Genomic DNA, 27,837 nt, shown 5'->3' on the forward strand with positions numbered 1-27,837 from the left:
GCCGTGCTTATGTGAATCTTCAACTGCTGGTTCTAAGGATATAGGCACACCTGGTTTCTCTAAGCTTAAGCTTGACTGAAATCCGTTATTCGCTTCCGCCCAGTCCCGGGAACCGGCAGGTAACTCCTTGTCCACCGAAGTAATCAATGCAAATTGTGGCCATTCATGTATGTACAATACACGAGCTGTACATTGAGCTCTCGTTCTACAGAACTGGCTAGTTGGAATGATTGCAGCTTGTAACAAAAGTGAAATCCAACATATATGAGCCCTCGTTTCCAGGTTCACAGCACCGGCCCGCCATCCAATACGCTGCGGCTCTGGGAGTGGTATATCACTCGGCCTGTACGGTACCATCTAGTATATCTCGATGTTGAAGCTCGTTGCAACATGTGACGCTTACAATAGCGCAAGTGCCTTGCAAGATGACATTGAGCTGCTTCCTCACACCTGGCCCCCTTCCCCGACTCAGAGCCTGGATGGCTTGGGCGCACCATCACCCACTTCCTTCTGCGCCCGGTCACGAAGTTGCTTGCGGAGGATCTTGCCGGACTACCAAAGGCTTGCGTTAGTTCACTCTATTCACAAAAAACAGGTTCAGGTGATAGATAACACGAGAAAAACCAAAGACTTACCGGGTTCTTCGGGACGGCATCCACAAAGACCACGCCGCCCTTCAGCTGCTTGTACCGCGTCACCTTGCCCTCCATCCACCGGGCCACGTCCTGCTCGGACGCCTTGGACCCGGGCCGGGGCACCACATACGCCCGCGGCAGCTCCTCCCCCTGGATCGTCACGCCCACCACGGCAGCATCGGCCACGTCCGGGTTCTCGAGCAGGATCCCCTCCAGCTCGGCCGGCGCCACCTGGCTGCCTTTCACCTTGATCAGCTCCTTGACGCGGTCGACGACGTGGAAGATGCCGCCGGGCTTGTACTCCTCGACGAAGGCGACGTCCCCGGTCTTGAGCCAGCGCGTCCCGTCCGCATCCACCACGATCGTCCCGGCCGTGGCGTCGGGCCGTCGCCAGTACCGCCGCATCAGCGTCGGGCCGGTGACCCACAGCTCCCCCCTCTCGCCGGCCTTTTCGATGGGCGTCTGCCGCCCGTCCAGCGACACCAGCCTGGCCTTGCAGTTGGGGTACATCTCGCCGACGCCGCCGGACCCGCGGATGGGCGTGTTGGGGTCCCACGCCATGGCCGTGCAGGTGACCTCGGTCATGCCCCAGCCCTGGCGCACAAACAGCTGCTCGTCGCGGATGCCCGGGCTGGGCTTGAACAGCTTCTCGACCTCCTCGCACAGCTCGCGCGCGAGCGGGGCGGCGCCGGACCCGATGGTCTCGAGGCTGGAGAGGTCGAACTGGCGCGTGGCCGGGTGCTTGGCGAGCGCGACGATGATGGGCGGCACGGCGGTCAGGATGGTGATGCGGAACTGCTGGATATGGCGGAGCATCTTGACGAAGTCGAACGGGCCGGACATGACGTAGACGGGGATCGCCAGCTGGGGGAGGTTGGCGATGAAGAAGGTCTGCCCGTAGGCGTGGTAGAAGGGCAGGAAGGCCAGTCCGCGGTCGCGCTGGATCTTCTCGGCGAAGTCGGGCCGCAGATGGTACATGTGGGACACGCCCACGCCGTTGGCGACGTACGAGTAGTGCTGCCGGGGCATGGTTAGCTTAGTCTTCTCTAAGGGGGCGGGAGGGAGGGAGAGATAAGAGATGGTGAGACGCTTCTTTCTGGCAGCACGATGGGCTTTGCCAAAAAGAGACGCTAAATAAAACGACAGGCAGGTGGAGCGAATTTGGCACAGTAGTAGTACATACGCTGATCTCAACACCCTTCGGGACGCCGGTGGTGCCGCTGCTGTAGTTCAGACAGCACGTGGTTTCCTCCGGATTGGACGGCTCTTCCCAGCTCCAGGACTCCGCCTGTGAGACATTGCCGGCCAGCAGCTCCGTCCAGTGCCGCACACCGTCGACACGGCCCTTGACGCCCGGGGCCGGGTGCGAAGACCGGGCCAGCTCCGGTGCCGACATGGTATCGTTGCCCAAGACAAAGATCCGGTCCCGGGGCAAGCCGACCTCGGCCGCGGCCTCCAGGGCAGTCTGGAGAGCCTTCTCAGCCACAAACAGGAAGCTGGACTCGCTGTCCTTGAGCTGATACGCCAGCTCCCGCGGCACAAAGGTCGGGTTCGCGCCGGTCACGATCCCGCCGGCCATGAGCACGCCCAGAAACACCGAGGGGAAGAAGAGGCTGTTGCCCGAGAAGATGAGCACCCGGTCGCCGGTCTTGAGCCCCGCATTGAGCAGTCCCAGCGCGACACGCTTCGAGAGCAGGCGGTAGTTGCTCATGGTCAGGTAGTTGCTGTCGGGCTGCTCCGCGTCGATGAGGATCGGCTTGTCCGAGACAGAGCCGCACGCCGAGCCAAAGATCCATTGCTGCAAGGAGCAGCGCGGGATGGGCACCGACCAGCGCGACGGGATGGTCATCTTGGGCAGAGCGGCCTGGGTATGCCGGTAGTACTGTACTTATACAGGAGTCAACGGGATGTGTAGGGTGGTGGCCACGGATGAGGTGCCCTCAGTTATTCGGTCGACAGTGGTGGCAGGGAAAAGAAAGGTGAGTGAATGATGATTGATGGTATTTACTATACGGAGTGCTTCAAGTTGGAAGAGGCCGTTGATGTCGGTTTCTTCGGACTCACTGCGGCCCTTCGGTTTCGAGGGCGCCGATCCTTGGTGGGCCTTCTTGACAGGGCAAAGGCTTCCGGGGAATTGAAGCGGTATATATATTGAGAGGAGCTCGAAAAGTTTCCAGGTCTGCCACTCTCAACAACAATGCTAAGTTTGGACGATAAACAAACAGGTGGCGAGGTTCGTTTCCCTTCCGTTACGAGCGTGAACCTCGGGGCACGAACACCCTTGTCGCCTTATCGATCACTGCGACTCTGTTAGTTCAGACGAAGGTCCCCTGGGAAGCCAGATGACAACGCGTGAACTGGAAGGCAGTCGGAGTGTTTACCAAGGAGCGGCGGTCGAGGAGCAGTTGGGCAACAAAGTAACAAAGCACCGGTTGATACCATGATAAGGCGGTTCTCCCGAAGGAAGCCCAGGTATTGATTCCCATTGGATTCTGGGCCAAGGCATCCCCTAGGCTTGAATAGCTACCCCCGCAGTCCGAGAGCCTCGGTTCCGACGAGTTGCTGAGGCTTGCATTGGTCTGTCACTTTCGATTTGCTAGCCTGGTAGTGTAGGAATGCGAAATGCCACGCTCTGATGCACCCTGGTAACGATGCGGCTGGTCTGCTCGTCAGGACATCGCCGGCCATGGTGGCCAGCCATTCGTTGCCAGGCTAATCGGTCACGGCCAACCACGCCGCTGAGTCTCTCGATTTCCATTTCAGGCCGAGGACATCAGGTTTGCCCTGACAAGAAATCATGAACGCTGCCCCTTCGCTTCCCCAGGTCCAAAGCTGGAATGCCCGGCAGAAAGATTGGTGCAAGTGGGGTGCGGGACCCGGAAAACCGTCGCGATTCCGATTGGCTTGTATTTGTTTGGGGGTCAAAGCTCCCCGCATTTCGGTGCAGCTTCCCCGCAGACCTTTTGATGCCGAGGCTCGGCGCGGGTTTTGAGACGGGGATTGAGGAGAGGTGCTCCCCAATCTCCGTCGAAGGGACTTGGGGACTTGGCCAGCCCTCAACAAATGCTGAAGCGGGAAGTTTGAATTGGTGGCATCTTGTCGTCTCCCTAGCCTGGGAGTATGCAGCGGAGCCAAGAGGATTCCCAAGTTACATGCGAGGAGGAACCGTCGGGCTGGATAGTTCTATGCTCTGTCCCGCGCCAGGGTCAAGGATGAGCCGCCCGTTGTGCGGGTTTAGCGCAATGGACTTCCGAAAGCTGTTCCAACAATTGCAAGCGCGGAACCATGAGGGAGACGCTGACAAAGACTGTGTCCATTACCGTCAACAAGCCAATATATCCGGTTGGAAAATTCGAAGTCCCTCACAGCAACAACGGGCTTCCAGGAACTCTCGGATGATCGCGAGGACCCGTGCCGTCGGATGCGTGGTACTCCGTATCTGCAAGCTTGCCGGTCCTTCTGGCCCGTCCCGGTTCTTTGTGTTGTGTCACGCTTTCGGGATTCTGGGACCTATGGCGTGGTACAAGAAAAATGAGATAGACTCACACAAAGTCCAACATCTCCCGGTAGTAGACTCACAGTAGCCGGCGACAGTCACGTGAGCTTCTATAAGGCGTGGTGGCAGAGTGGTCTAATGCGCAAGACTAGAAATCTTGTTCCTTCGGGAGCGTCTGTTCGAATCAGGCCCACGTCGTATGTTTATTGTTCTCACAACCAAACGTTCGTCTTATTCTTTGCTTTTTGATGATTGATCCAGCACACAAGGGTTGGCTTGCAACCTCCAGCTTTCTTCAAGTCTGGCTTCCATTCCCTGGGAACTGACCGCCCCGTGACTCCTTGTGTGAGGTTCGTGCTGTAACCCCCACATTGTGGCGCAATCTACAGGCAGGGCGATTGGCTGAAGCAGCTCAATAACGGGCACGCCGCCCCAGGCGCTTGTTGCGCAAAAGGGGTGTCAGAGGCGTGGGTGTTTCAACATTGGATCTCAAAGGCTGTCTTGTCTGTCTTGTGTCAGACGGCCCGAACCTGCAACCTGCAGTCACTGCACCTCACATTTGTCATCTGTCTTCTAGAGGGCTTCTCTCGCTTGCAACTTTTCACCAAAGTCGGCATGAGAAGTAATGAAGCAAGATGCACCGGATCTTAGAAGTTGTTTCGATATTGTCCCTTCACTAAAAACGGCGAACCGGGCACAGCTGCTTCATTCATCCGAGGTTCTCGTGGACACGAGAAGTAAAGCTGAGACAGGACGCCGAGGTTGACGGAATCAGAGAAGAATTCCAAGCGGTGATATCGAACTAGGGGCCCAAGATGATACCCCTATGGACGTGGCGCCGGGTTGAAACGGCGGCCGACTACGCCGACGCGGTGATTCCGCTGGACGAGGCCCATCTTCACAGCCACGGGTACCGGTCGAGGCAGGGGTCCGATCCGGCGGGGCAGCTGGATGATGATGCCTTTGAGGAGGATGAGCGAGGCCGCGACAAAGACGGTGATGGGGAAGGTACAGGCATGCTCCTCATGAGCAGCACAGGCAGCGAGTACAGTGTGGAAGGACTGAGGCGAGAGGTAAGGAGGGATGGACGGGGTGAGAAGTGGACAGCTTATGAGAGTGAGTGTCTTGGATTGCCCCTTTCCGCTAGTGGAAGCTGATGCTTGTGACTCAGTGAAATCTAGACTCATCAACAAGGCGATCCAAGACATCGGGATGGGGAGGTATAACTGGCAACTGTTTGTCCTTTGCGGATTTGGATGGTTTGCCGACAAGTGAGTGTCTCAAACTGGTTTGAGCAACACACAGCAACTAACTAGTTTGTTTGTAGTCTCTGGATGCAAGTAAGGCAGCACCACCTCCGTCGTCAGCGCCAGGTGCTTGGTTGGATACTAACAGGCTCACCAGGGTGTCTCTCTCACGCTTCCATCTCTGTCAGCCGAGTTCGGCATCTCGGAGAAGTCGGTCCGCTATACGACGTCGTCCTTGTTTGTTGGGTTGTGTCTGGGCAGCTTCTTCTGGGGCATCGGCTCCGACATCCTGGGCCGCCGCTTGGCGTTCAACGTAACGCTGCTGATCACAAGCATCTTTGGCACCGCGTCGGCATGGGCACCGAGTTGGGGCAGCGTATGCCTCATGTATGCCGCCCTGGGGTTCGGTGTGGGCGGCAACCTGCCCGTAGACGGCGCTCTCTTCCTCGAGTTCCTTCCGGACGCCTCCAGTTCCCTCCTCACCCTGCTCTCCGTCTGGTGGCCAGTGGGCCAGCTGTGCTCCTCTCTCTTTGCCTGGTACTTCATTGCCCATTGGCCGGCCGACCAAGGATGGCGCCACTTCGTCATGACCATCGGCATCATCACCTTTGCCATGTTCCTCGTCCGCTTCTTCCTCTTCCAGATGTTCGAATCCCCGAAGTACCTGCTCTCCAAGGGCCGGCAGGCAGAGGCTGTGGCGGTTGTGCAAGGGATAGCATTCAAGAACAACAAGAAGACGTGGCTGACGGAGGAGATACTGGACGCCGTCGTCGACGATTCGACTCCCCAGGTCCGCAGCCGGCTCTCCACCACAAACATCATCCGAAACAGACTCGCCTCCTTCTCCGCCGAGCGAATCCGGCCGCTATTCAACAACCGCAAACTGGGCATCACCACGTCGCTCATCTGGTTCTGCTGGGCGACCATCGGGATGGGGTATCCGCTGTTCAACGCCTTCCTCCCGCAATACCTCTCCCACGGCGGCGACAACAGCTCGTCGGGCTCTCTCGCGTCCGAGATCACGGGCGAGACATACCGCAACTACGCCATCACCAGCATCGCCGGCGTGCCGGGAAGCCTGCTCGCGGCCTACACGGTCGACGTGAAGTCGCCGTTCCTCGGGCGGCGCGGCACGCTGGCCACGTCGACGCTCGTGTCGGCCGTGTTCCTGTTCCTCTTTGTCCAGCTGGGCAAGTCGCCGTCGTCGCAGCTGGCGTTCTCGTGCATCGAAGCGTTCGCCCAGAACATCATGTACGGCGTGCTGTATGCCTTCACGCCGGAGATCTTCCCCGCTCCGGTCCGCGGGGCCGGGACGGGCGTTGCCAGTTTTCTGAACCGCGCCACGGGCTTGCTGGCGCCCATCATCGCGGCCACGGTGCCGGGAGACGGAGCGACCACGCCGGTCTATCTGTCCGCGGCGCTGATTCTTGCGGCGTTTGTGGGCATCTGCATGATTCCGATCGAGACGAGAGGGAGGCAGAGGCTGTAGTTTAATGGTTTGGGGATATTACCAGCATCGCGTTGGGATTGTTTTCCTAGTAGGCGGGATTCGTTCTCTCTTTGGATACCATACAATATAGGGCAGTAGCATAAACACAGGTCTCGTGCAGGCTCGACAACGCATGTATGTGGGCATTAAAAGACAAAGCATTCCCCTTTTAATTTAAAACCTCTAATCGAGATGTCCGTCATCTGTTCCCTCTGGCTCCCGGCGGCGCCTCCATCCTGCGCTTCGCAAACGACCTCCCCAGCGCATCCCGGACCATGGGATCCGAGCGGATCGTGTTTTGCACCAGCCACTCCTTGACCTTAGCCCACATGGAATTCCGCGTCTCCTCATCCCCGGCAAAAGGCGCCATTTCCGTCTCCAGCAGCCTCGTCGCATCCGTATCCAACCTCTTGACCGCCATCTCCAACCTCTCCAGCCCCTGCTTCAGCGCCGCCTCATCATTGCCCCCACCACCTGCCCCGCCCCTCACCACGAGCCGCCCGCTCGACGTATCCGCCGTCAGCAGCGGCCCAATCTGCGAAAACGCAATATACACCGTCACGCTGAGCTTCCTCGCCAGCGCGACAGCCTGGAACTGGACATACGGCACCCTCCCGGCGCCAGCCAGCTTGCCCAACAACGGGTTCACCACCTTATCCAGCACCCACGGCATCCCGGGCCTGGTCGCGCTGTGCACCTCGAACACAAACAGCACGGCCAGCACCAGCCAGCGCTCGTACCGCCCCCAGTCCAGGTACCCCAGCAGGCCCAGCCCGTACATGAACAGCGCCGCCGTGCCGTAGTAGGGCACCAGCGCCTGCGCGCCGCGCACCACGTAGTCGCGCACCGTCACGCAGCGCGGGCTCCACGCCACGACCTCCGGGCCGAACCGTTCGTACGCGAACCGCTTGGCCGGGTCGGCCAGCGTGTCGGCGGCCGTTTTGAGGTGGACAAAGTACGCGTTGATGTCGGCCCGCGTGTTGTGGTGGTTGCTGCTCGTCGTCGGCGGGCTGGCCACCTTGTCGGGGTGGTAGAGCGCGGCCAGGCGGCGGAAGCGGGACTTGATCTCGCGCTCGGTCGCGTGCAGCGGCACGCCCAGGTCCGAGTAGAAGGAGCCCGCGCGCTGCAGGTCGTAGTCGGCCTCGTAGATGGTGTAGGCCAGGTACAGGGCCACGACCAGGATGTGGATGCGCCGGCGGTGCTCGGCGTGGCGCGGCGTCCCTGGTTGTGGTTTAGGGTCGCCGGCGCGGATCGTGATGGAGTAGTAGAGCGATTGCGTCCAGTTTGTTACTAGCTGTGTCGCTTAAGCGTTAGTGGTGTTGTGTGGGAGATACAACAGCAAGCGGAGAGAGAGAGAGAGAGAGAGGATGGTTTTGTTGGAACGCACGTTGGGGAGGAAGCTCCAGCCCAGGAGCGACAGGAAGGCGGACATGTTTTGCCGATGGGCGGGTTGGTTATTGGATTGGGGTTTAGTGTGAGTGCATGGCAGAAATGGTATTTAATAACAGAGTCTGCGAAAGGAAACGCAGGAGGGGTGGAACGAAAAGAGTGACGAGGGGATGACACACAACGAGGGCAACCACGAAGCTGTCCGTCCGTGTTCAATGCCAAAGTGGGCATCGCAATGTTGGGAGGCGCGAAACTCGGTGTCTTGCAAAAAATTAATAAGCTGCTTGTCGCCTAGCAATTGGTAATGTCAGGCGTGGTGGCAGAGTGGTCTAATGCGCAAGACTAGAAATCTTGTTCCTTCGGGAGCGTCTGTTCGAATCAGGCCCACGTCGACATACTTTTGCACCTTCCACCTTTTTGTTCCCTCATTCGACATCGTTGCTCATATAAAAGGTGTCAGATTCTGTCCTCGCAAAGTTGTTTTCTTCGTTGGCCCTGCTAGCTGTAGATTGGGCTTTTGGCAACAGTTACCTGACCTGCCTACGACCTCAACCCTGAAAAGACAATGAGGAGAACCTCTGTTTCTTATCTTCGGGCTCGACGCAACAAAACACGAGGTTAGCGTTATCCTGGCAATACTTTGAAACCCAGAATCTACTCTCTCCGTTGATAGTTGCTGGATATGGTCTCGCTTCAACTAGAAGCTGGCGTTGATTATGGGATCGCGCACTATCAAACATGAATTCGACCTCAGCAGATTATACTAGGTAGTCTATTTGCAGCATGGCTCGCGCCAGCAATTGTATGTGTACCTAGTAGGTAGGTAGGTAGGTATTTCTAGCAATACCTAAGGCAACGAAGAAGTAGACAACGCGGAAATTGCATCGTCTGACTACCAGTTGTACTTGGGGCTGTAATCAGACTCGCCAAACGGCCATCCACCAAGATCAATGTTCAGCACCGTGGTCGATTCCAACTCATTACGGCGGGCCTTGAGTTCCTCGACATCCCAGTTCGCCCACAAGAACTTGCCCTTCAAGAAACGCGCCTCGGGGCTCGCGAGCCAGAGCATGAAGCTTGCCGGCAGGGAAACTAAGAGAGGTTAATTAGTTTCACAGTCGTTCTCAACAATACGAGAGGAATAGAGTGTTCCATGAAAACTCACCATTATCCTCAAAGCCAGCGGCCTTGACACCGCCCGCCTGCTTGTTCATATCCGTATCCACGATGCCGGGCTGGAGATGGAAAACGCTCAGGTGCGGGTACGAAGTGGCGAGCGAGTCCCAGAGCCGGACGGCGGCCATCTTGGCCGTGCTGTAGGAAACAAACTTCGCGGGCCGAAACTTTTGATGGGCAGCCGAGGACGAGACATTGATGGCGACGGCGTCCTTGGCCGCATGGCGCAGGAACGCCTGCGCAACCAACAGCGCGCCGCGGAGGTTCTGGCTGACGCCGTCGATGAACTTATCTGCGTCCACCTCGTCCACAGTCTCGTGGGGGCCGATGATGGCCGCGTTGCTGACCGCGACGTCGAGCTTGCCGTCGCGGCCGAGGAAGTTGGCGAACGCTGCGTCCACCTGGCTCTTCACGGTGACGTCGGTGGGCGCCACGAAGACGTCGACGCCGGGGAACTGGCGCTCGATGGAGGCTTTGGTCTCGAGAAGCGGCTGTTCGCGGCGGCCGAGGAGGGCGATCCGCGAGGCGCCCGCCGCGGCGAAATAGCGCGCTGTCTCGGCGCCGATGCCAGTGCCGCCTCCGGTTATGAGGACTGTCTTGCCCTTGGCCGACAGCTCGGGGCGGGTCGGGGAGAGGGATTCATAAGTGCTGTCGTGCCACTTCGTGGTTGGGGACGGGAAGGGGGGGGCCATGGTGTTGTGGATGTTTGGAATCTTTGGATGGTTTTCAAAAGCAGTTGAATGAAAGTAGTAGCGATTGGAAGCCAGAATGAGTCTATGAGATGCTCTGAGTATTGCGAGGAACAGAGACGTGATCTGCTGGAAGGGATACTCATTCTTATATTCAGATTTCTACTGTCTACCACTGGATGTAGCCTACATAATCTAGGCTACAAGTCTGCCCTGGCGACGGAGTGTACAATTTGCGATTTCTTACCAAAGCCGACGGGTTTAGAACATCATCGAGCGGTGTGTCTCGGTGGTGGTGGATCGTAGGATCGCCCCCAACGCCGGAGCAGGTTGCTGTCTGGTGTTCCAGGGGGCGGGTCCGCCGACTGTGTGTCAACACTTACAAAATGTAACGGGATTCATTCCCGTCACAGCAGGACAGCGGAATTCCGGTACAGTTAAGGTGTTTGCCCAATCCCTGAATCTGATGCCCCGTGCCCCACAAATTACAATGGCACACTCTACAAAATGTTCCGCCCGTGAACTACCTACCTAGGCTGAGTAATTGAATTTGTAAAATCTTGCCTTTTGCACGACCGCAATTGATGACTCAGCGTTAAAAGGAGCACGGAACGCTGGTCGTTATTGCCATTCTTAGCTAATGGGGTCTGGGCCTATTTCTATGGCTCCGAGCAGCCCTCCTAGCACTTGGAAGATCAACTAACTTTACCCCCGTTTTTCAAAAGCCTGCCCACCGATGAAAATGTGTACTCAGACCCTTATGTACTTCATTTTTAGTACTGCGGGAGAGGGCGGGGGACATGGTCATCTTGTGTTGGTGATGTTTCCAGGCAGCTCGGCACGATTCCGGGCTGGACTTTAGAAGCCTCAGGCCCGGCCGGCGGAACCACCGGGCGCGAAGCAAGACGCCAGAACCAGTGGTGATTTGTGTAACGCCAGCAGATTTCGTGACCAACCAGCCCTGACAACCAACCAGACATCTAGCCACCCTGAGTTAACACTCTCTCCCCCACTTTCGGTTTGAAGACGAACACGGTAAAGACCATTGGGAACATGGCTCTCCCTCGACTATCCCCGTTTTCCTGGATAGCCATTATTGTTCTGCTGTACGAGATCCAGGAGCAGGTCCAATTTCCGACCACGATCCGATTGCTCGAGAACTCGGTTTGCCAGCGCCACTATGCATCGCTCGGGGGCGTAGACCTTCCGGTCGACGAGGCCCTTGCAAGATCGGCTTCATCCAGCACCGCCTTGCTACCATCCTCTGATGGTACAGCGCGCTCGGCGTCATCCCCAGCGTGTTACCCTTTCCTGGTCCTCGCGACCGAGGCACTCGGATCGCTGATCAGTTCTCTCAGTGCTCCTCCTAGGACCGCTGTATGGCCGTCTGGCCGAGCGCCTGGGACGTCGCCCAGTTCTTGGTCTTGTCACTGTGGGCATGATCTTGGGCCTTCTCTACATCTATGTTGTTTGTAGGCAGGCAAATTTCACTCTGGTTGTTCCCGCCGTCGGGGTAATTCGCCGTCTCTAACCCAAATTTTGCAGGCAGCTCGTGGTCCTTTCTTCCCACAGAAATGACCATGTTCATCATCGCCCCTCGGCTCTTGGGAGGAGGGCCCTTTATGGCCATCACGCTACACGCCGCCATGGTCGCCGATCTTTGTGACGACGACAACCAGTAAGACATGGATACAAGAGAAGATTACGCGGTCTGGCCGCCTGACCGAAAACCTGCCTAGGAGCCAAGCGTTGTATCGGATGTTCTGCTTCAAACTGGCCGTAGAACTTGTTGCCCCTCAGCTTGCATCACTCTTGATATCGCACTCCCTCTGGCTTCCCTACCTGCTCTGCGGCTTGTCCTTGGGCTTAACTCTGCCTGCGATCATTGCTCTTCCTGAACCTGGCCCTGAGGCAGAGCCGTTTAGCTGGTACGAGATCAGGGAGACTCTACAGCCAGCAAACCTGGAAAGGTACAGTGGGGTGCTTCGGCGGACAGAGGTCCAGCTCGCCCTCGTCATTACGTTTCTCGTCCAGCTCAGATACAACTCTCTTCAGTTATTCCCACCATACGTCTCGGTACGATACGGTTGGACAATCTCACAGGTACCGAAGTCTTACACGTCGGGACTCCCGTCGATGGTGGCGTATAATGACTAACAGCATCTTTCTCCGGCAGACTGCTAAACTCCTATCCGTTATACCGGGTATCAGCCTTGCCCTGTGCCTGGCTCTGCCCCAGGCCACAAACGCCATCCTTCGGCGGTATGAGCCGTCCATCACGAAGATCGACCGTGCAGTTATGCGTATACTGTGCCTTGCACTGCTCGTCGGGACCGCTATCATTGCGGCGATGCCAGTTATCGGGTCTTTTATGACGGGTAAGAAAAAAAGCAATTGCGCGTTCTACCGCGATGTCGTTGCTATGCTTCGCTTGCTGAATTCTCTCTCAGGACTCGTTGTGTTTTCCATCGGCTTCAACATCCGACCACCCATCCTCGCTATCTTTGCTACATATATTGAGAAGACGACAGGAACCGCCCGAATGTATACGCTCATGTCTTTCACGGAAGGACTGGCCCATTTGATCGGTAGCCCGGCGTTGGAGGCAATTTGGAGTGTAGCTGTTGAGCGGGGCCCTGCTTGGTATACGCTACCGTTTTGGGTGCTAGCGGTAAGCTTATTATTGTGGGGTTGCATACCTGATGTATGGACTACGAGTAAACTGATCTCGGACTTGTAGGGGTGTTTTGCTCTGGCAGGTCTGCTATCCGTTCTTCCCCCCGACACAACCTCACCGGTGGGCTCTTCCTTTGCTACTGAAGATTTGAACCATGGTGGGGAGGCAGAGGCCTTGCTGGGAAGCGACAGCAGTCGTGGAGCGCACTGATTGATTTGAGGAATAACTGCCTTACATAGGAGCAGCATGCTGGTCCCTTGAGCGCTTGGGCTAAGTGATGTGCTACCTCGTCCCATTCTATTGCTATCAAGATCTTTCGCCGAGGGTGGCATCTAGTACCAGCACGAGACGGAAGGGTCTAAGCAGTGTGCCAGGACTAAGATCATCTGCTCCAATACCAAACCAAGCTATCGACCACATCGTCCGCAGCTTCGTCGCTAACCAAGTCAACCCCCAGCTCCTTGAGAACGAAGTCGCAGGCTTCGCGATGGATCAAATCCGCCTAGTATATGCGTGGTTGTACGAGGGAGAGGAAGTGCAGGTCAGTGTGGCCCAGGAGAAATACCCTGTATGCGGCCGACTAGGTACAGACTAATCTCAGGTGCTCAGACCAGCTGAGGCGCGGTGATGTACCGCAGGGACCCACTACCATGCTTAGGCAATTCTAACCAATCAGAGCCCCCGTACAACACCAGCGCCAGTGCGCGTTTGGGTGTGCGTCCGGTAATACATCTCCACCAGCCACCCAGCCACACTAGCCACCCGGGCTCACCACAACCACAAACGCTCACGAGAGTAAAGTCTGTGCCTCAGAGACTAAGTTATATATTTGTATCTATGGAGCACCACCTTACCCCGCACCCTTTTTAGCTAATTAGATACTGTATATACTACTAGCGCCAGCTAGTCTGAGCCCAGAGGGAACTTTTTCGCGTATTCCGTTACCGGGCCTTATAGTACTTAGGACGAGCGTCACCTTTGACCTTACCAAGACTCCTGGCATAACCCCCATATGAGGTCGTGGTATTCGGACGCTCAGACGGCTTACATATGTAAAGCGTACCTATATGATATGGAGGGCTTTTTGCTGATTGGATGACTTGTCAGGTTGCTAGCGTGAGATGAAGGTGATGTGCTTACAAATCTCATTCGAGTGGTTTCACCCACATTAGTAGCAACCCTGGAAAATGTCTTTCCAAACTCCCCCTACAACAAAAATTTACACATTTCTACGGTCCAATTTGAAATGAGCGAACAAGGAATTCAATCTGTTCTGCGGTGCGGGCGCTGCAATAAGCCGTTCGACAAGCGTGAGTAGTTACCCTTGACACGCTAATAATACCTAGATAAGCATGACAAGAACTGACTAAATCCTACTGACACTTACCACTTTAGAGTCCACATTAAAGAGACACGGATACTACTGCCGCTCTCGCCAAGATGAGCCTGCTACCCGGACTCGTTCTTGCAATTCCTGTGCCAGACGCAAGGCGCGCTGCGATAACAAGCGGCCCGCGTGCTCGGCCTGCTTGACCAAGGGTATCGAATGCCATTACCCAGCCAAGACACCCAGAGGTACTGGCAGAGGCCCCCAGTCCGTCCGGCAGCGGACCGAAAGAGATGTGCCGACAGCCCACCCGCCGGAGACGGTGTCCGCACCAATATCAGATGCAATCAGCCACCATTCACTCTTCAATGATGCGCCTGTGATATCGGACCTGAGCGTGTCAGCAGCAGATTCAGGAGACGTGTATCTTCCCTGGGATGGCCAAGATATCGCTTTCGCCGATTTCATCCTCCCGCAGATGAATGATGCCGCCCTTCAGTTCTTCCCAGCGCTCGAATCGACGACACCTCTGAGCACTCCGCTCCAGGAAACTATCCAGCCTCATCGCGTATCGATACCCGCTCCGCCGCTCAACTTTTCCGGGTCCTTGGTGCAGCGGCCGAGGACCGGACTCGCCATGCAGAGGATGGCTAAGCTCGTCCTCCAGCAACTAAAGTCCTACCCCCTGATGATGCTGCGTCACAACACGCTGCCGCCTTTCATACATCCGCGTTTGCTGTCGGATGTCGAAAAGAGCGACATGGAGCCGCTTCACAACTGCATGAGTTTGCTACATATGCTCGGCAGCCAGGTACCAGGGAGCCGTAAGCTGGTTTGGAGGAATGTGCGGATGGAGTGTGAGCGTTTCCGCAAGGAGGTATGGGTTATGAGTTCCGGGCTTTCCGTCTAGGCCAGGTGTTCGGAGCTAATGAATGTCGTCTTTCTTTAGTATCTTGGGTGGAACAAGCGGGAACTGCTTGCTGCTATGCAAGCTCTCGCCATCTACCTTATCATCAGGTTGGATGAAGACCAGACGGAGCACAACGACCTTGACCTTGATTTGCTCTTCGTCGCGACTGTAGCGGTAGGTTCACCTTCCCCCACTCGCTCATGTATCCCCTCCATATCGGAGTCTAACGACGTAAAACATAGGAAATAGCTGTTCAGTATAACAGTGTGGCCACCATGGTATCCGGCATCGATTCGGAACTGAGCTGGGACGATTGGATCTGGGAGGAATCGATGAGAAGGTTGAGCCCGTCCTTTCCACTTCCTTGCGCGGGGAGGCGAATGTCCTATTACATTGCTGACTGAACCAACAGATTATGTGTAATATACCAGGTCGTAGATCTGCTGGTGTTCTGGCGACCAGCAGCCCTGTGCCATCTGCGCGAGAAGAATCTCCTTATAGCGCCACTGCCGGCAAGGAAACACCTGTGGGAAGCAGGTGATGAGGCTACGTGGAAGGCGGAAAGTAAGAGGGAGGAAAGACAGCATCCCGGGGTTTCCTTTGCGCTGACTGCCGACGGTGAGCTTGTCAAGGTTGATGAACGCCAGGCGGTTTACACCAACGGCCCAGTGAGCCTTCCCAAGCCTTCGGATGCCAGTACTCCGCCATGGACCACTGCAAACTGGGACGAATGGTGCTCGGAGATGGATGGGCTCGGCAGTCTTGTCATGCTTGCTGCTTCCTTGACATCATAGCTCTGGTATATACGCACATACTGGTGCTGATGAGCAACAGATATCAGCGACAGCCTGTGATCGTGTTAAATGAGGGGTTTCGGTGATCTCTGCTGCAATAAGAGCACCGGTTTGTATAGGATGAATGTCGCTGGCCTGCTGTTCCATGTCCTATATGTGCTATGTAGGTAGTCAGACGATCGGATAAGTCCCGAGGTGGTTCAAGAGGACTGTAGTACGGTCCCTGCTTCCCCTCCCCCGGACAGAATGGCCAGCTCCGAAAGTGCAACTGTCAGATGACACCGCATTCGGCCCCCAAAGCTTCTCGTCATTTCAGTGCTGAACGTCTGAAGAACCGAGAGAGGTTGAACAGTCTAACACTCTGCTCAACGATGCTCCAGGAGCAACATATTGACTTTCCATGGTCGTTGCCTTGGCACGGTAGACCGAGGTGAGGTCGGGTGCTTTCCGTTTGTGGGGTAACGACGCGAGCAAGGGTGCGTTTAGTGAGTGGGCCCTACTTCAGCTGGTGGGGAGGAGAATCGCCGAGGCTCAATTCACATGCAACCTGGAACTCGCGTCATACGCATTCGGCTTCCAAGGTACCGAAACCGACTGCTCTTTCCTTCTGGATCATAAAGTTCAACCGGTCCCCCAATTTCCTGTTATCCTTATCTTTTCCCATTCTCAGCATCTTCATCAAGTTGGTGTCGGTATCTGCCAGAGCGTCTCGTTCCTGCCCCTAGCCCCCTGTAATCTATAACTCATCGGCATTTGTCAAGTTTCGCAAACGCTTTTGCTACAATGTCTCTCAAGAACGGCAAGTTAGCCCTCAGTTTTCTTTTCATTTGTTATTCTTGTCACTTCATGGGCCTCACTTCACCCATATACAAGACTCCCATGCGATTCGCATTACCTGGTCTTCTAGCTAACGAAAACGATAGACAAGTTCCCTGCCTCCGCGGCTTTCGACGAGATCAACAACGCTCTCAACGCCAGCGAGGCCGACCGCAAGGACGCCATCAAGCAGGGCAACGCCGTCTTCGCATTCACTCTCAAGAATGCCGCTGGTGAGACAGAGAGCTGGCACATCGACCTTAAGAACAAGGGCGCTGTTGGCAAAGGGTTGGGCGAGAAGCCCACCGGTACGTACTACACCCTTGCCTTACCAGGAATCGCGAAGTCGCAGTTGGCTGACATGAGTTCTCTGTGCTTCAGTCACGCTCTCCCTCTCCGACGCAGACTTCGGCGCTCTTGTCGCCGGCAAGGCCAATGCCCAGCGGTTATTCATGTCCGGCAAGCTCAAGATCAAGGGCGATGTAATGAAGGCCACCAAGCTCGACCCCATCCTCAAGAAGGCCCAGACGAAGGCCAAGCTATAAATAGGGAAGGGTGGTTGAGGAGCGCTGATGGTCTCTGCATGATGATATACGTGTATCAATATATAGCTTTGTTGTCACACCAAGATTCTGTGTGGATGCTGGGGCGTTTTGACGATAGCGATCTATTTTGCTCTTTCGGGCATGATGAGAAACGAAACAGCAGCACCTCTCGACTTCACTGCGATCATTGTCTGGTTTGCGCCTCTCAGTGCACTGCAGTGAATTCTGTTTCCCATGATCTGTCAATGGCAGTCATGGCATATTCGAGGGACAAGTGGCTTTACAGGCCTCTTGTCTTTCACCTTGCGTACACTCTTTCCACAGCTATTTGAGAACAACGCCCTACCTGGGCAGTCAACAGGCACACGCGGCTGAGATGAACATCTCACTTGTCGCACCTCGAAGTCGTTGCCGCCTGGTGTCCTGTCTATTACTTCCACCTCACCAATTCGGGTGTCACTCTCTATGCGGCTTACTAAAGTCTTGAAATTGCTCTCTTTGTCCCAGACCCTTTGCAGCTCATAGCCATCCGCTCGGCATCTACGTAGCTTCCATGCATGACACACAAGTGACAGGATATCTGGCCAGCGAGACGATCGCATTATCCATGTATTTTCTCAGTCGTTCGAAGAGTTACGACGGTTCTATCAGTGCATCAAAACGTGACTAGGCACTCACCATGTCCATAGTGACATACGTAGACTGGTTTCAATCCATCCAGACAGACCTAGTGGCTCAGGTGGCTAAGGTTTGGTAGAGAGAGCTGCGTTCGATCGTGACCCAAGTTTTACAATGAACTGTGAGAAGTCAAATGCCACTTGAGGAGGAGCGCAGCGCAGTCAGACGAGTTTGACAACATCGAGTTAAGAAGACTTTGGACTCAGCATATCCACAGACTCAGCTTCATACTATTTCTTGCATGTGTGGAACGGATAAGACTATTACTCGGCAAAAACGAGTCGGTTTACGGATAATAGTGTAAGGATAGAAACAGTCACTGGTCCTTCTCTGCAGTTTGAGAGCGCAGGCTTTAGGTTCCATTAGCTTCGGCACGGTCCGTCAGCTGATTGGTGCCTGGTGTCTGAGCTTTCTCCGCAATCATCGATCGGGGAAACATGGTCTGTGCACGCGACGCAGAACAAGGTCCTGGCTTCCCGCGTGTTGCAAGGGCTCCGCAGCAATTTTTTCCCCGTTGTCCCAAGCAGCTGTCGCCGGGCTCTTTCAAATCGAAGTCCCAAACACATCCACCACTCGCTTGGTGCAGCTGTCTTCATCAGCCACCAGGAGACACGGCATCATCGCCCGATGCTTTTGTCTGTTGCCATTCCCATTGGCATCATTGAGTCTGTGGAGTTTTTTGCATCATCCGATTGATCGGTCTCGCCTTGTCAGGTTTACCTCGGGCTCGCAGACCGATCGCGCAAAACCCCCTTCTCGGCCTGAATCGTCGCCGCCCATCGCATCTTGACGCGACACACAACGCGCAAGACGAGTAACTGCGCATGGCTGCGATCCAATTTTCTTGATCGACCTCCAGAACGATAAGTTTATCTTTCGACCTACCAAAACAAAACAAACCCTGTCATTGCTTCCATCGCGCCTCGCTTGAGGTGCCAGCAAGCGACGTCATGGACCCCCCATCGAAGAAGCGAAGCCTCTTCGGCTTCAGAGGACTTTTTCGCAGCTCGGCTACGCCCACAGATAGCCGGGATGCTAAGACTGATGCGCCGATGCAGTCTGCAGCGTCTGCACCTGCGCAGCGCGAATTCAACAGCCCGGTGAAGCGCGCTTCCGAGTCGCAACTTGCTTCTCGGAAGATCATCGGTCGACCTCAAGCTCCTTCAAGCAAACTTTCCCAGAGCATCTCGGCATCCGAAATCGCTCATCGACCTTACAGCACGGCGCTTGGGACACCAAGGCGGATGCCAGGAGACAACCCAAACAAGCCCTATATTGTGTCTTCATCGGCCGTCGCGCCTGCGCCTGCGCCTGCGAACGTCTCGAAATCAACGAGCTTCTCAGGTGTCACCTCGACACCTCGCAACCTTTTCCGCTCATCGGCCCTGTACTCGCGGCCTGGGGTCTCCACCACTTTCTCCCCTCGTGTGCCTGCGAATACACTGACCCAGAGTTTCCCCCCGAACACGCCCGGTAAACCTCCTAGAGGGTCCACTGCTGATGTTAACGGCCGTATCCTCGCCAACACCTCGTCTTCTGAGCTGTTTAAGATGAGGATCCCCGAACCTCCTCGGCATCTCACCGGCGAAATGTTGGCCAAAGAGGTGCCCGATGATCCCAACCGGTCCGGCTCCATCTATGCCGACGAATTTCTCGCGCATTATTGCCCGCCTGATCTAGACGAGCACCAGCGGCGCCAGTTCTTTTGCATTCTCGACTTGCGACGGCTGAAATATGCTGCGGACGAAGTGTTTGTCAAAAAGGACTGGAAGATCAACATTCTGAACTTCGCCAAGGAATATGAGAAGAGCCGCAGTCTGATCATGTTGCGCTACGGCCTGTATGAGTTCAAGACGGTTAGGGCATCTGAGGCAGTCAAAAAAGAGTGGAAGGAGAAGCATGGCATCCCTGACTCGGACGATGAGTCCGGCGTTAGAGCTGGCGGAAAAGCTAAGAGGAAAGCTGAGGAAGATTTAGGGCCGAGCAGCACGCTGACGGAATCGCCGTCCGGCGCGAACAAGCGCGCTCGCGGTCCAGAGGCCTCTGTCAAAAACAAGCGCAAGGCCGATGCCGACCCGGACGACAACCATCCAGCGAAGCTTCAAAAGCCCGCCGAAGCCGAGAAGCCTGCTCCCACTCAGAAACTGTCCTCTGCTACTAAGTCCGTCTTTGAGAGCATTGCCAACAATGCCCAGTCGGCCTCCGACGCCCCCTCGAAAACCTCTGGCAAGAGTCTGTTTGCCTCTAGCACATCCAGCAAGCCCCAAGGCTCCATTGGCCGGTCCCTCTTCGATCCTGCGTCGAAGCCTGCTGGTGCCTCGGGAAATATCTTTGGTCATCTCTCGGATGAAAGCAAGGGCAGTGGTAATGAAGGTGCAGATGAAGAAAGTGAAACAAGCACCGACGCTGGAGAAGACTATTCTGAAGCTCAGGATGTCAGCCAGAGTGACGAACAGGCCGCAAGTGGCGGCGTATCGACACCGCAGTTTCCAAGTGCTAAGGCGGCAACTACTACGAATGGGTCGTCGAATGTATCCTCAGACGGCGAGAGCACCCAGGGCCGCAGCATCTTTGACCGCATCACGAGGGGCTCAGATGGGCAGCCGATTAGGAAGCTCCCTCCCAACAATGGGAATCTTTTCGGCACGCCGGATGTCATGGAACGGTCTGCAAGTCCAGTCAAGGACCAAGCTGCAGCCGCGCCGACCAACAACACCTGGAACGCCGGCACGCCGATCAAGTTCGCAGCTCCCGCGGCCGCTACTTTTGGGTTTCCTGCGACAAAGCCTCCCGCTTCTTCCAACATTGACTTCGGTGCATCGGGGGCTAAGAAACCCGAGGAAAATGCCGCTGCAGCTCCGAAGACAACGGGTTCCCAGAGTCTGTTCGGAGCTCAGCCGCAGAAGGCCGAAGGAGTCGCCAGCTCCTCTGGATCTGCTGCCAATGGTACCATGCCCAACCTCTTCTCATCATCCTTCACGAAGACAGCAGATGCGCCAGCTGCCACCCCTCCTGTCTTTGGTGGCTTTACCACATCTACTGGGACGACCTCCCTATTTGGCACCACCACCGCATTTGACCAGCAGAAGGAGCAGAAGGAGAAGGAGAAGGAGAAGGAGAAGGAACCCAAGGCTCCTTCTGCAAGTACTTCTTTGTTCGCGCCTCAGCCGGCAACCACCGCGTCCGAAGCCCCGAAACCCAATCTCTTCCAGCTCGGCCAGCAGACCCCCGCGGCGCCACCCGCACAACCTCAGTTTGGCGGTCTGTTTGGCAAGTCGCAAGCGACAGAGTCCAAGGCGGAGGCTCCAGCACCGTCCCTCTTTACCGGCGCGGCGAAGCCTACAGGCAGCATCTTCAGCGCTGCGGTAGCCCCGGCTGGTACCAGCACCGAAGGTACTGCCGCAACGAAGTTTGCCTTTGGTAGCACAGATACGAAGACGAGCGATTCCCTGTTTGGCTCTGGTGCATCTACTCCGGCAGCTGAACCAGAGAAGCCTGCCGAGACGAAGAGCATCTTTGGCGCTGCTAGCACACCAGCAGCTTCTACGACGGAAACCAAGAGCATCTTCGGCAGTGCGGCTGCGGCACCCGCCACACAGGCTAACAAGCTCTTCGGCGCAGCAGCACCGACTACCGCCCAAGAAACGAAACCGATGTTCAGTTTCGGCAGCACCGCTCCAGCCACTTCCGAATCCAATCCGTTGTTTGGCAACGCCACCGGAACGGCGGATTCGAAGCCCCCTATGTTTGGTGGCACTTCTGGCACCGAGACGAAGACCTCGGGTTTGTTTGCTAATCAGCCTGCCGCGACGGCGGCCTCGTCTTCCACGCCTACCTTTACCTTTGTTGCCTCTCAGACACCTGCCGTGTCGCAGCCCGCGTCATCCCAGACCACCAGCTCGATATTTGGTACTGGCGGTAGTGCCTCATTTACCTTCTCGGCTGGCGGCCCAGATATATCCACGATCAAGAACCCTTTTGCATCGGACGGCACTTACTCGGCACCCTCGTCGTTCAACTTTGGAAGCAATGAAGCCCCATCCTCGTCGGCACCGTTCACGTTCGGTGCCGGCAACGGCCCTAGCGTCAGCTTCGGCGGCGCATCGACCAATGGCGCTTCTGACGCGCAGCAGAACGCCTCATTTGGCGGGCCCGCATCCGGCAGCTTCAACTTCAGTTTCGGCGGCTCGTCTCAGCCAGGCGGTGCTCCCGTGTTCTCACAGAATCCCCCTGCAGCGTCGTCGATCTTTGGCAATAGCCTAGCTCCCGGTGGGGGGACCTCAACAGGTACTAGTAAGTAATGGAACGCTGCACATGGTTCGAATACATTATTAATACTCACGGCTCAGATTCCCCTTTCACGTTCGGCGGGGCTTCAAGCTTGGCAACCACGCCAGCGGCGACTACCCCAGAGCCGTCCGCCAAAGCTGAGGATGGTAAAGAAACAAACGCTGACGGGGATGAGGCACCACAGGAGCAAATTTCGCTAACCGACGGCGGCCCGGGGGAGGAAGACGAATCCGCCGTCCATGAAGTCCGAGCTAAGGCAGTCAAGCTGGTCACGGGGCCCGATTCCGACGAGGACTCTAGCTCCAACGCGGACAAGGCGAAGTCGGCGAAGAAGAGCCCCTGGAAGGTCCAGGGCGTTGGGCCCCTGCGCCTGCTCAAGCACAAGACCACCGGCGCGGTGCGCATGCTGCTGCGGGCCGAACCGCGCGGCCACGTCGCGCTGAACAAGAGGGTGCTGCCAGACTTTAGCTACAAGGCGGACAACAAGTATGTCAAGTTGGCGGTAGCGACGGACGACGGCAAGGGCCTCGAGACGTGGATGATCCAGGTCAAGACCCCTGCGGCGGCACAGGCGCTTGCTGAGGCTTTGGAAGAACATAAAAAGGCGAATAAGAAGTAGTGCTAGCGGGATGGGAAATATCGTTTGCTGCAGAGGAAACCGGCATTTGGGAAGTTTGGGCAAGCGAGCGAGCGGGTATATAACAAGGTAAGGCTATCACAAGTTATTAATTGGCTGCTTCTTGCTGCATTAGATGGGTCTCTGTGGCAGGGTGTTATTCTGGGGAAAGCATAGCATTTTGCTTCTTGTGCTTGTTAGGATTATTTGCTCTGGGGGAGAGCGCTGCTGTATCAGAGAGCTTATTTTTTGTCGGAAGAAACAAAGCAGGAGAGATCAGACAACAACAACACAACCTTGTCGGGAGCCGGGGAAAAAGATGGCTGATGCAGTGTGGATGTTGCTGGACACGAGTGTGGTGGGGTGTGTGTGAAAAGAATGTCATGGTCAAATCGCCGATCGGACACGGGAGGAGGCATTCAGTTCTCTCGAAATCAAACAATGATCCCTCGCCCGCCTTGTGATGAAGAAAGATGCTGGTGCAGTAACACGGCTCTGAGCAAGTATAGGTAGGTAGTTCTGTACAATATACGTGCACTGCGTGGTATAGGGGAGCTTGAGGGTAATGGGATGAGCGAGATCCGTCAGTTTTATAGAGGCTTCCTTTTTCCCACCTAAGGTTTTGCGCACCAGTAGGTGAGTTCAGCACTGGACTTTCCTGTAGAACCCGACGGTGTTGACGTGGCCTGCTTTCTCTAGAGATGAAACCCGGGTAATGAAAGAACGTCCCATGTCTAAGCGTATGTAATTCTCGCCCCTACGTCTGTTCGTTCTGTAGCCCGTTTCTCAAGGCCTACTGTATCAATATATGCACATTGCTAACTCCAAAACCCCCGCCCAAATCATCGTCGATGGAGACAAACCACCACCCCCCTCCAGTCAGACACAACACAACTCGGGAGAACGGTACAATACCCGTTTTTTTTTTTTTTTTTCACCCAGCCATGGACGCCATCGGAGGCACCTTGGGCACCTTGAGCGAGAAATCCTCGACGTCGGCCCCGCTTCCACTATCGTCCGGCGACTCCTCGGCAACCTGTCCCTGGATGCGGCGCTTGGCCTCGGCCTTGTCGGCCTCGGTGATCTGGTTCTCGTCCTTGCGCATGTCGGGCGTCCACCGCGGCTCGCCGGGGGCGTGGCCGACTGACATGCCGACACGGATCTGTTTTTTTTGAGAGAACGCGAACAAAGAATCAGTCATCATCATCCCCCAGTAGGCAGAAAGAAGGACAAAAAAAAAAAAAAAAAAAGACACAAAAACAAAAGACTTACCAGCGTCTCGAGAGCTGTATTCGAGTTATCCACCAGGTCATCATCAAAGACCATCCGGCCGGGCTCGAACAGCAGTACGATGGTACTCCCACCAAACTTGAAATAGCCCAGTTCCTCGGCGCGCTTGACCTCCTCGCCCTCCTGCCGCGTAATCACCGTACTACCAACCATCATGGCGCCCACGCAAATGATCATGACGCGCCCAAACTCGGGGGTGTCGATGGGCACCAGCACGCGCACGTTCTCTCCGTAGACATCCAGCGCCGAGCGGATGGCCATGGGGTTGACAGTGTAGTACTCGCCCTGGATGGTCTTTGGCTGGCGCATGACGCCGTCGACGGGGATGTGGAACCGGTGGTAGTCCTGGGGCGCGAGGCGGAAGATGCCCAGGGCGCCGCCGCTCTCGTAGCGGGACACGTCTTCCGGGTAGGCGTCGCCCAGGAGGCGCTTGACGCTGAACTCGCGGCCCTTGATCCAGACCTTGGTGGCCGTCTCGATGCGGTTGAAGACGACGGCGCGGCAGTCGGCGGGCGAGACGATGATGCGCGGGTTTTGGGGCGCCGAGCAGGGCCGCGCGCCGGGCTTGAGCGCGCGGTAGAAGAACTCGTTGAAGTTCTTGAACTCGCTGAGCGGGAGGGCCACCTCGGAGAGGTCCAGGCCGTGGAAGGCGATGAACTTGGGGATCTCGGCTTTGGAGGCCGGATCGTCGTACTTCTTGCCCTGCTTGATGCTGAGGCTCTTGAGGAGTTTGCGGACTTTTTGTTCACATGTCAGCTGGGGTTTGCCACACGGTCTGTCGGAAGAAGGGTCATAATGCACTTACTCCTCTTGTTCTCCATGTTGTTGGACTTTAGGCCCTTGTAGAGCAGTCTGATGCCGAGCCTCACGTAAACGCTCATCTTCTCCTCGTTGATCTGACCCGTGATCCGGTCCTGCACAAGGATGTTCGCCGAGTTGGCGCCGAGTTTGTAGCCGCCATATGAGATCTTGGTGATCACTTTGGAGTACCACTTGCGCTGCGCCTGGCTGGACGTGACGAAGCCGCCCATCATTAGGTTGTTGACCTGCCGCCAGTCCTGGCTCGCGCATGTGGCAATGTGGGTGATGATGTCCGTGTCCTTGCGCTTATTCAAGCGCGGCTGGTGACAGATCGGACACTCGCGAATCTCGACCACATGCTCCTCTGCTGAGTTGTTCAGATCATCCCGGCTCAGGAAGTCCCCTTCCTCGCCCGGCGTACTGAGTTCTGGGACCGAAATGGTGGAAGACTCCGCGACTTGGGAATCCGAGGTCTCAACACTCTCGGCTGGCGTCTCAGTTCCCGAAGCGGGACCGTTTCCTGGGATGAGATTCTTGACCTTGTCCGCCGCATCTGCTCCTAGATTCTTCGCACGCTCCGCCAAGCCCTGCGGCCGCGATTTGGCCTGCAGCTGGTCCTCCAGGCAGATGACGGCCTCGTCCATCGTCAGGTCCTCCGCATCATCGTTATCACTCGCCTTATGAGGGAAACGCTGGAAGAAGCTGTCGATGGTGGAGTCGCGCAGAGTCGAACCGAGCGTGTCGAGCATGGTGGTCAGTTCGACCTTGCTGATGCGCCCGCTCTCGTCCGTGTCGTACTGCTTCAGCATCGCCCTCCAGAACTGCTGCCGAAGGGCTGGGTAGGGCATGTACTTGGCGCGGATGGTCAGCTGGGGGTTATGCTTATCCTCCCACTTCTCCAGATTCTTCATCTTGAGCGGGAGCATGTAGGGAATGAAATCCGACTCCTCATCTGGAGTGGTCTCTCCCAGCGTAGAGGCTGCGACGGCAACAGCATTGTCCCCGGGGTGGAGCGCGCCGGTGCTAGGCAACACCGGCTGTGCGCCCTCGGGAACACCATCCGGCTGCCCTTGGGAAGGGCCCGGGGTCACGGCCGGGGTAGGCGTACTGGACGGAGTCTTCGACAGGGCCGGCCTTCCGGACTTGCTTATACTCTGGGTCGACGAGGTGCGAGAGAGTCCTAGCCGCATAAAGCGGGGACGCTGCGCCGGAGCCGAGAAGTCGGGCACATCCTTCAGGTTGTAAAGCCCCGTCGCCGGGTCAGCCTTGGGCGCCTTGTCGATAAGCTCCCGTATCGGGAAATTGACAGTGGCGATGAAGTCATTGCCCGAGTATTTGTCGTGGTCGATGACGGTGAAGGCGAAACTGTACGACTGCTCGTGCGCAAGGACTTGGAAAATCATTTTCTCGTTGAAGACGGGATTCAGGTTGTGCCGGATCGTCTTCGTTCTGTACGTCTTCTTGCCCAGCGACGCGACGACGAAAGGGTCCATATCGAAGCTAGTCTTGGTCAGGTTGGACTCGGGCGGAAGGTCCTGGATGTTGCAGATCTCGAGGAAGATGATGCCAACCACATCGCTGCCGCCGTTGATGAACTCGTAGGGGTTCTCCCTCTTCTTGCGCTTCAGGCCCTTGATCCGCAGTCGTCTCCGCCGCTTATCCGCCGCTTCCGGCTTGGTTGGGTCTTCGTCCTCGGGCGTCTCATCCTCGTACGTATCGGATTCGTCGTCCTCGTCGTTGTCATCCGTCTGGCTTTCGCCGAGCAGCGGAGAGGGCGACGGCGCCTTCCCCTTCTCGACTGGCACTAGCACAGGCGTCCGAGACGGCGTGGGGTTCCGCGACGGGTTGGTGCCAGCTGCGGACTTGACAAGGGCGGCAAACTTCTCCATGATCTGCTGGTCGGTGGCGTGCGGGTTGGTGGTGTCGAGGAGCGTGAACTGCAGCAGAACCTCGCCTGACACCACGCTCGACTTCTTCCCGGGGCGCTTGCTCTTCAGGGGGTACCATCGCGGCAGCTGCTCCGTCTTCTCATCCGCGAATATCTCCTCCAGCGCGACCTCGAACTCGCCGAGGTAGTCCTTTCCGAAGCGATCCTTGTCCCAGCAGCACACGTCGAGCAGCAGGCTCTGGACGCCACTGACGGGAAACTGGCATTGCTCGTGCCACTCGGGATTGAGCGTTTTGGACTCGGTGTGGGTGATGTGCTTCGCTTCGCCAAGAGTCAAGACGAGGTACTGGTTGTTGCCAAGCAGCAGTTAGTACTAGTAGGTAAGGTAGTTGTTGCCAGTTGCAGATTGCCGGTAGATATTTCCCCATTCGACATATGCGATGCTGCACTCACCGGATCCGATGTGCCTCCCCTATCCTTGGCGGCAAGGTCCCTGGCCTACGTTCACACACCAAAAGTCAGTTATCCGCGTCCGTGGCATGAGCAGATGAGCAGATGAGCAGAAGAACGGCTGAGCAGCCCGGCAGCGCGTACCCGTATGATGACGACGTTCAAGACCAGGCCATTGTCCTTGTTGCTGCCCTCTGGGCTCGCCGGATCTCCTTTGCTGCGCATCGGGCTCGTACTACGGCTGTTGGGCGTCGAATTGGCGGCCGAGCTGTTGCTGTAGCCCGGCTTGAGTCGATTGGGGATAATGCGGACCATGGCGGGCGGACGGACGCGGGGTGGACGAGGGGTTTTAGTTGATTAATGCGTTCCAAGGACCTCCCGGCTTCCCCAAAGGTGGGACGGAATCTGGCTGCTAGCATTCGCCGTCGAGCGACAGCTGGGTGCAGATGCGGCCAGGCACCGCGGCTCCAGCCAGCAGCCAAGGCGATCCTGCTTCACAGCCGCTAAACCGGGGAGGTCGTATGGGGTGCGTATGGGGCAGATCGACGGGTTGCTGCAAAATAGTGTACACATACGTCAGGCACCTGGGCAACGGCGCAGAAGCCGGGAAGACCAGAACGTCATCGCAGGCGGC

At 56.5% G+C, this 27,837-nt stretch overlaps 9 protein-coding genes and 2 non-coding genes across 11 annotated transcripts; 7 read left to right on the forward strand and 4 right to left on the reverse strand.

Annotated features, from left to right (window-relative positions):
- Nucleotides 1–468: 468 nt before the first annotated feature.
- B0T15DRAFT_491539 (uncharacterized protein) lies at nt 469–2,484 on the reverse strand (the record flags this gene model as incomplete). The annotated part of the gene is made up of 3 exons (XM_062866789.1): nt 469–552; nt 636–1,652; nt 1,819–2,484. The coding sequence occupies 3 exons, from the start codon at nt 2,482–2,484 to the stop codon at nt 469–471; spliced, it is 1,767 nt and encodes a 588-aa protein (XP_062724779.1).
- A 1,763-nt stretch (nt 2,485–4,247) lies between these two features.
- B0T15DRAFT_t56 lies at nt 4,248–4,329 on the forward strand. Its single transcript has one exon. It is a non-coding gene; the product is annotated as a tRNA-Ser (tRNA).
- A 254-nt stretch (nt 4,330–4,583) lies between these two features.
- B0T15DRAFT_125832 (major facilitator superfamily domain-containing protein) lies at nt 4,584–6,967 on the forward strand. Its single transcript, XM_062861686.1, has 4 exons — nt 4,584–5,247; nt 5,303–5,402; nt 5,459–5,471; nt 5,536–6,967. The coding sequence occupies exons 1-4, from the start codon at nt 4,947–4,949 to the stop codon at nt 6,865–6,867; spliced, it is 1,746 nt and encodes a 581-aa protein (XP_062724780.1). The 5' UTR covers nt 4,584–4,946; the 3' UTR covers nt 6,868–6,967.
- Nucleotides 6,967–8,555, reverse strand: B0T15DRAFT_126021 (uncharacterized protein). The gene is made up of 2 exons (XM_062861687.1): nt 8,255–8,555; nt 6,967–8,161 (listed from the first exon to the last, which is right to left on the reverse strand). Exons 1-2 carry the CDS (start codon nt 8,297–8,299, stop codon nt 7,067–7,069), a joined length of 1,140 nt encoding a protein of 379 aa, XP_062724781.1. The 5' UTR covers nt 8,300–8,555; the 3' UTR covers nt 6,967–7,066.
- An 11-nt stretch (nt 8,556–8,566) lies between these two features.
- Nucleotides 8,567–8,648, forward strand: B0T15DRAFT_t57. Its single transcript has one exon. It is a non-coding gene; the product is annotated as a tRNA-Ser (tRNA).
- A 281-nt stretch (nt 8,649–8,929) lies between these two features.
- B0T15DRAFT_573061 (uncharacterized protein) lies at nt 8,930–10,504 on the reverse strand. The gene is made up of 2 exons (XM_062870917.1): nt 9,422–10,504; nt 8,930–9,348 (listed from the first exon to the last, which is right to left on the reverse strand). The coding sequence occupies exons 1-2, from the start codon at nt 10,122–10,124 to the stop codon at nt 9,149–9,151; spliced, it is 903 nt and encodes a 300-aa protein (XP_062724782.1). The 5' UTR covers nt 10,125–10,504; the 3' UTR covers nt 8,930–9,148.
- Nucleotides 10,505–11,343: 839 nt separating this feature from the next.
- B0T15DRAFT_126395 (major facilitator superfamily domain-containing protein) lies at nt 11,344–13,206 on the forward strand. The gene is made up of 6 exons (XM_062861688.1): nt 11,344–11,597; nt 11,667–11,799; nt 11,861–12,224; nt 12,298–12,499; nt 12,572–12,792; nt 12,862–13,206. The coding sequence occupies exons 1-6, from the start codon at nt 11,585–11,587 to the stop codon at nt 13,006–13,008; spliced, it is 1,080 nt and encodes a 359-aa protein (XP_062724783.1). The 5' UTR covers nt 11,344–11,584; the 3' UTR covers nt 13,009–13,206.
- Nucleotides 13,207–13,635: 429 nt separating this feature from the next.
- On the forward strand, nt 13,636–15,967 carry B0T15DRAFT_126406 (uncharacterized protein). Its single transcript, XM_062861689.1, has 5 exons — nt 13,636–14,108; nt 14,194–15,002; nt 15,075–15,209; nt 15,278–15,375; nt 15,448–15,967. Exons 1-5 carry the CDS (start codon nt 14,045–14,047, stop codon nt 15,827–15,829), a joined length of 1,488 nt encoding a protein of 495 aa, XP_062724784.1. The 5' UTR covers nt 13,636–14,044; the 3' UTR covers nt 15,830–15,967.
- Nucleotides 15,968–16,418: 451 nt separating this feature from the next.
- B0T15DRAFT_126456 (SCP2 sterol-binding domain-containing protein) lies at nt 16,419–17,290 on the forward strand. Its single transcript, XM_062861690.1, has 3 exons — nt 16,419–16,628; nt 16,753–16,953; nt 17,027–17,290. The coding sequence occupies exons 1-3, from the start codon at nt 16,613–16,615 to the stop codon at nt 17,188–17,190; spliced, it is 381 nt and encodes a 126-aa protein (XP_062724785.1). The 5' UTR covers nt 16,419–16,612; the 3' UTR covers nt 17,191–17,290.
- Nucleotides 17,291–18,818: 1,528 nt separating this feature from the next.
- Nucleotides 18,819–22,777, forward strand: B0T15DRAFT_392867 (uncharacterized protein; the record flags this gene model as incomplete). The annotated part of the gene is made up of 3 exons (XM_062864665.1): nt 18,819–20,546; nt 22,002–22,161; nt 22,218–22,777. The coding sequence occupies 3 exons, from the start codon at nt 18,819–18,821 to the stop codon at nt 22,775–22,777; spliced, it is 2,448 nt and encodes an 815-aa protein (XP_062724786.1).
- A 515-nt stretch (nt 22,778–23,292) lies between these two features.
- On the reverse strand, nt 23,293–27,626 carry B0T15DRAFT_126487 (phosphatidylserine decarboxylase-domain-containing protein). The gene is made up of 5 exons (XM_062861691.1): nt 27,348–27,626; nt 27,207–27,251; nt 24,870–27,099; nt 24,047–24,801; nt 23,293–23,936 (listed from the first exon to the last, which is right to left on the reverse strand). Exons 1-5 carry the CDS (start codon nt 27,516–27,518, stop codon nt 23,709–23,711), a joined length of 3,429 nt encoding a protein of 1,142 aa, XP_062724787.1. The 5' UTR covers nt 27,519–27,626; the 3' UTR covers nt 23,293–23,708.
- Nucleotides 27,627–27,837: the final 211 nt, after the last annotated feature.

The sequence above is a fragment of the Chaetomium strumarium genome (genome assembly GCF_033439665.1).
Source record: "Chaetomium strumarium strain CBS 333.67 chromosome Unknown B0T15scaffold_2, whole genome shotgun sequence".
Lineage (NCBI taxonomy): Eukaryota > Fungi > Ascomycota > Sordariomycetes > Sordariales > Chaetomiaceae > Chaetomium > Chaetomium strumarium.

What these genes read in the sequence shown, in the direction of transcription:
- B0T15DRAFT_125832 (XM_062861686.1), top strand. Translation starts at nt 4,947, where the DNA reads ATGATACCCCTATGGACGTGGCGCCGGGTTGAAACGGCGGCCGACTAC. An exon ending in GAAGTGGACAGCTTATGAGA is followed by an intron (nt 5,248 to 5,302) that starts GTGAGTGTCTTG and finishes CTTGTGACTCAG; the next exon opens with TGAAATCTAGACTCATCAAC.
- B0T15DRAFT_126487 (XM_062861691.1), bottom strand. Translation starts at nt 27,518, where the DNA reads ATGGTCCGCATTATCCCCAATCGACTCAAGCCGGGCTACAGCAACAGC. An exon ending in TGAACGTCGTCATCATACGG is followed by an intron (nt 27,252 to 27,347) that starts GTACGCGCTGCC and finishes GTGTGAACGTAG; the next exon opens with GCCAGGGACCTTGCCGCCAA. An exon ending in ATACAGCTCTCGAGACGCTG is followed by an intron (nt 23,937 to 24,046) that starts GTAAGTCTTTTG and finishes CAAAAAAAACAG; the next exon opens with ATCCGTGTCGGCATGTCAGT.
- B0T15DRAFT_126456 (XM_062861690.1), top strand. An exon ending in GTTGGGCGAGAAGCCCACCG is followed by an intron (nt 16,954 to 17,026) that starts GTACGTACTACA and finishes TCTGTGCTTCAG; the next exon opens with TCACGCTCTCCCTCTCCGAC.
- B0T15DRAFT_573061 (XM_062870917.1), bottom strand. Translation starts at nt 10,124, where the DNA reads ATGGCCCCCCCCTTCCCGTCCCCAACCACGAAGTGGCACGACAGCACT. An exon ending in CGCTGGCTTTGAGGATAATG is followed by an intron (nt 9,349 to 9,421) that starts GTGAGTTTTCAT and finishes AACCTCTCTTAG; the next exon opens with TTTCCCTGCCGGCAAGCTTC.
- B0T15DRAFT_126406 (XM_062861689.1), top strand. Translation starts at nt 14,045, where the DNA reads ATGAGCGAACAAGGAATTCAATCTGTTCTGCGGTGCGGGCGCTGCAAT. An exon ending in CAATAAGCCGTTCGACAAGC is followed by an intron (nt 14,109 to 14,193) that starts GTGAGTAGTTAC and finishes TTACCACTTTAG; the next exon opens with AGTCCACATTAAAGAGACAC. An exon ending in TGGGAGGAATCGATGAGAAG is followed by an intron (nt 15,376 to 15,447) that starts GTTGAGCCCGTC and finishes CTGAACCAACAG; the next exon opens with ATTATGTGTAATATACCAGG.
- B0T15DRAFT_126395 (XM_062861688.1), top strand. An exon ending in TATCGGGTCTTTTATGACGG is followed by an intron (nt 12,500 to 12,571) that starts GTAAGAAAAAAA and finishes ATTCTCTCTCAG; the next exon opens with GACTCGTTGTGTTTTCCATC. An exon ending in TACCGTTTTGGGTGCTAGCG is followed by an intron (nt 12,793 to 12,861) that starts GTAAGCTTATTA and finishes TCGGACTTGTAG; the next exon opens with GGGTGTTTTGCTCTGGCAGG.
- B0T15DRAFT_126021 (XM_062861687.1), bottom strand. Translation starts at nt 8,299, where the DNA reads ATGTCCGCCTTCCTGTCGCTCCTGGGCTGGAGCTTCCTCCCCAAC. An exon ending in GCTGGAGCTTCCTCCCCAAC is followed by an intron (nt 8,162 to 8,254) that starts GTGCGTTCCAAC and finishes TAAGCGACACAG; the next exon opens with CTAGTAACAAACTGGACGCA.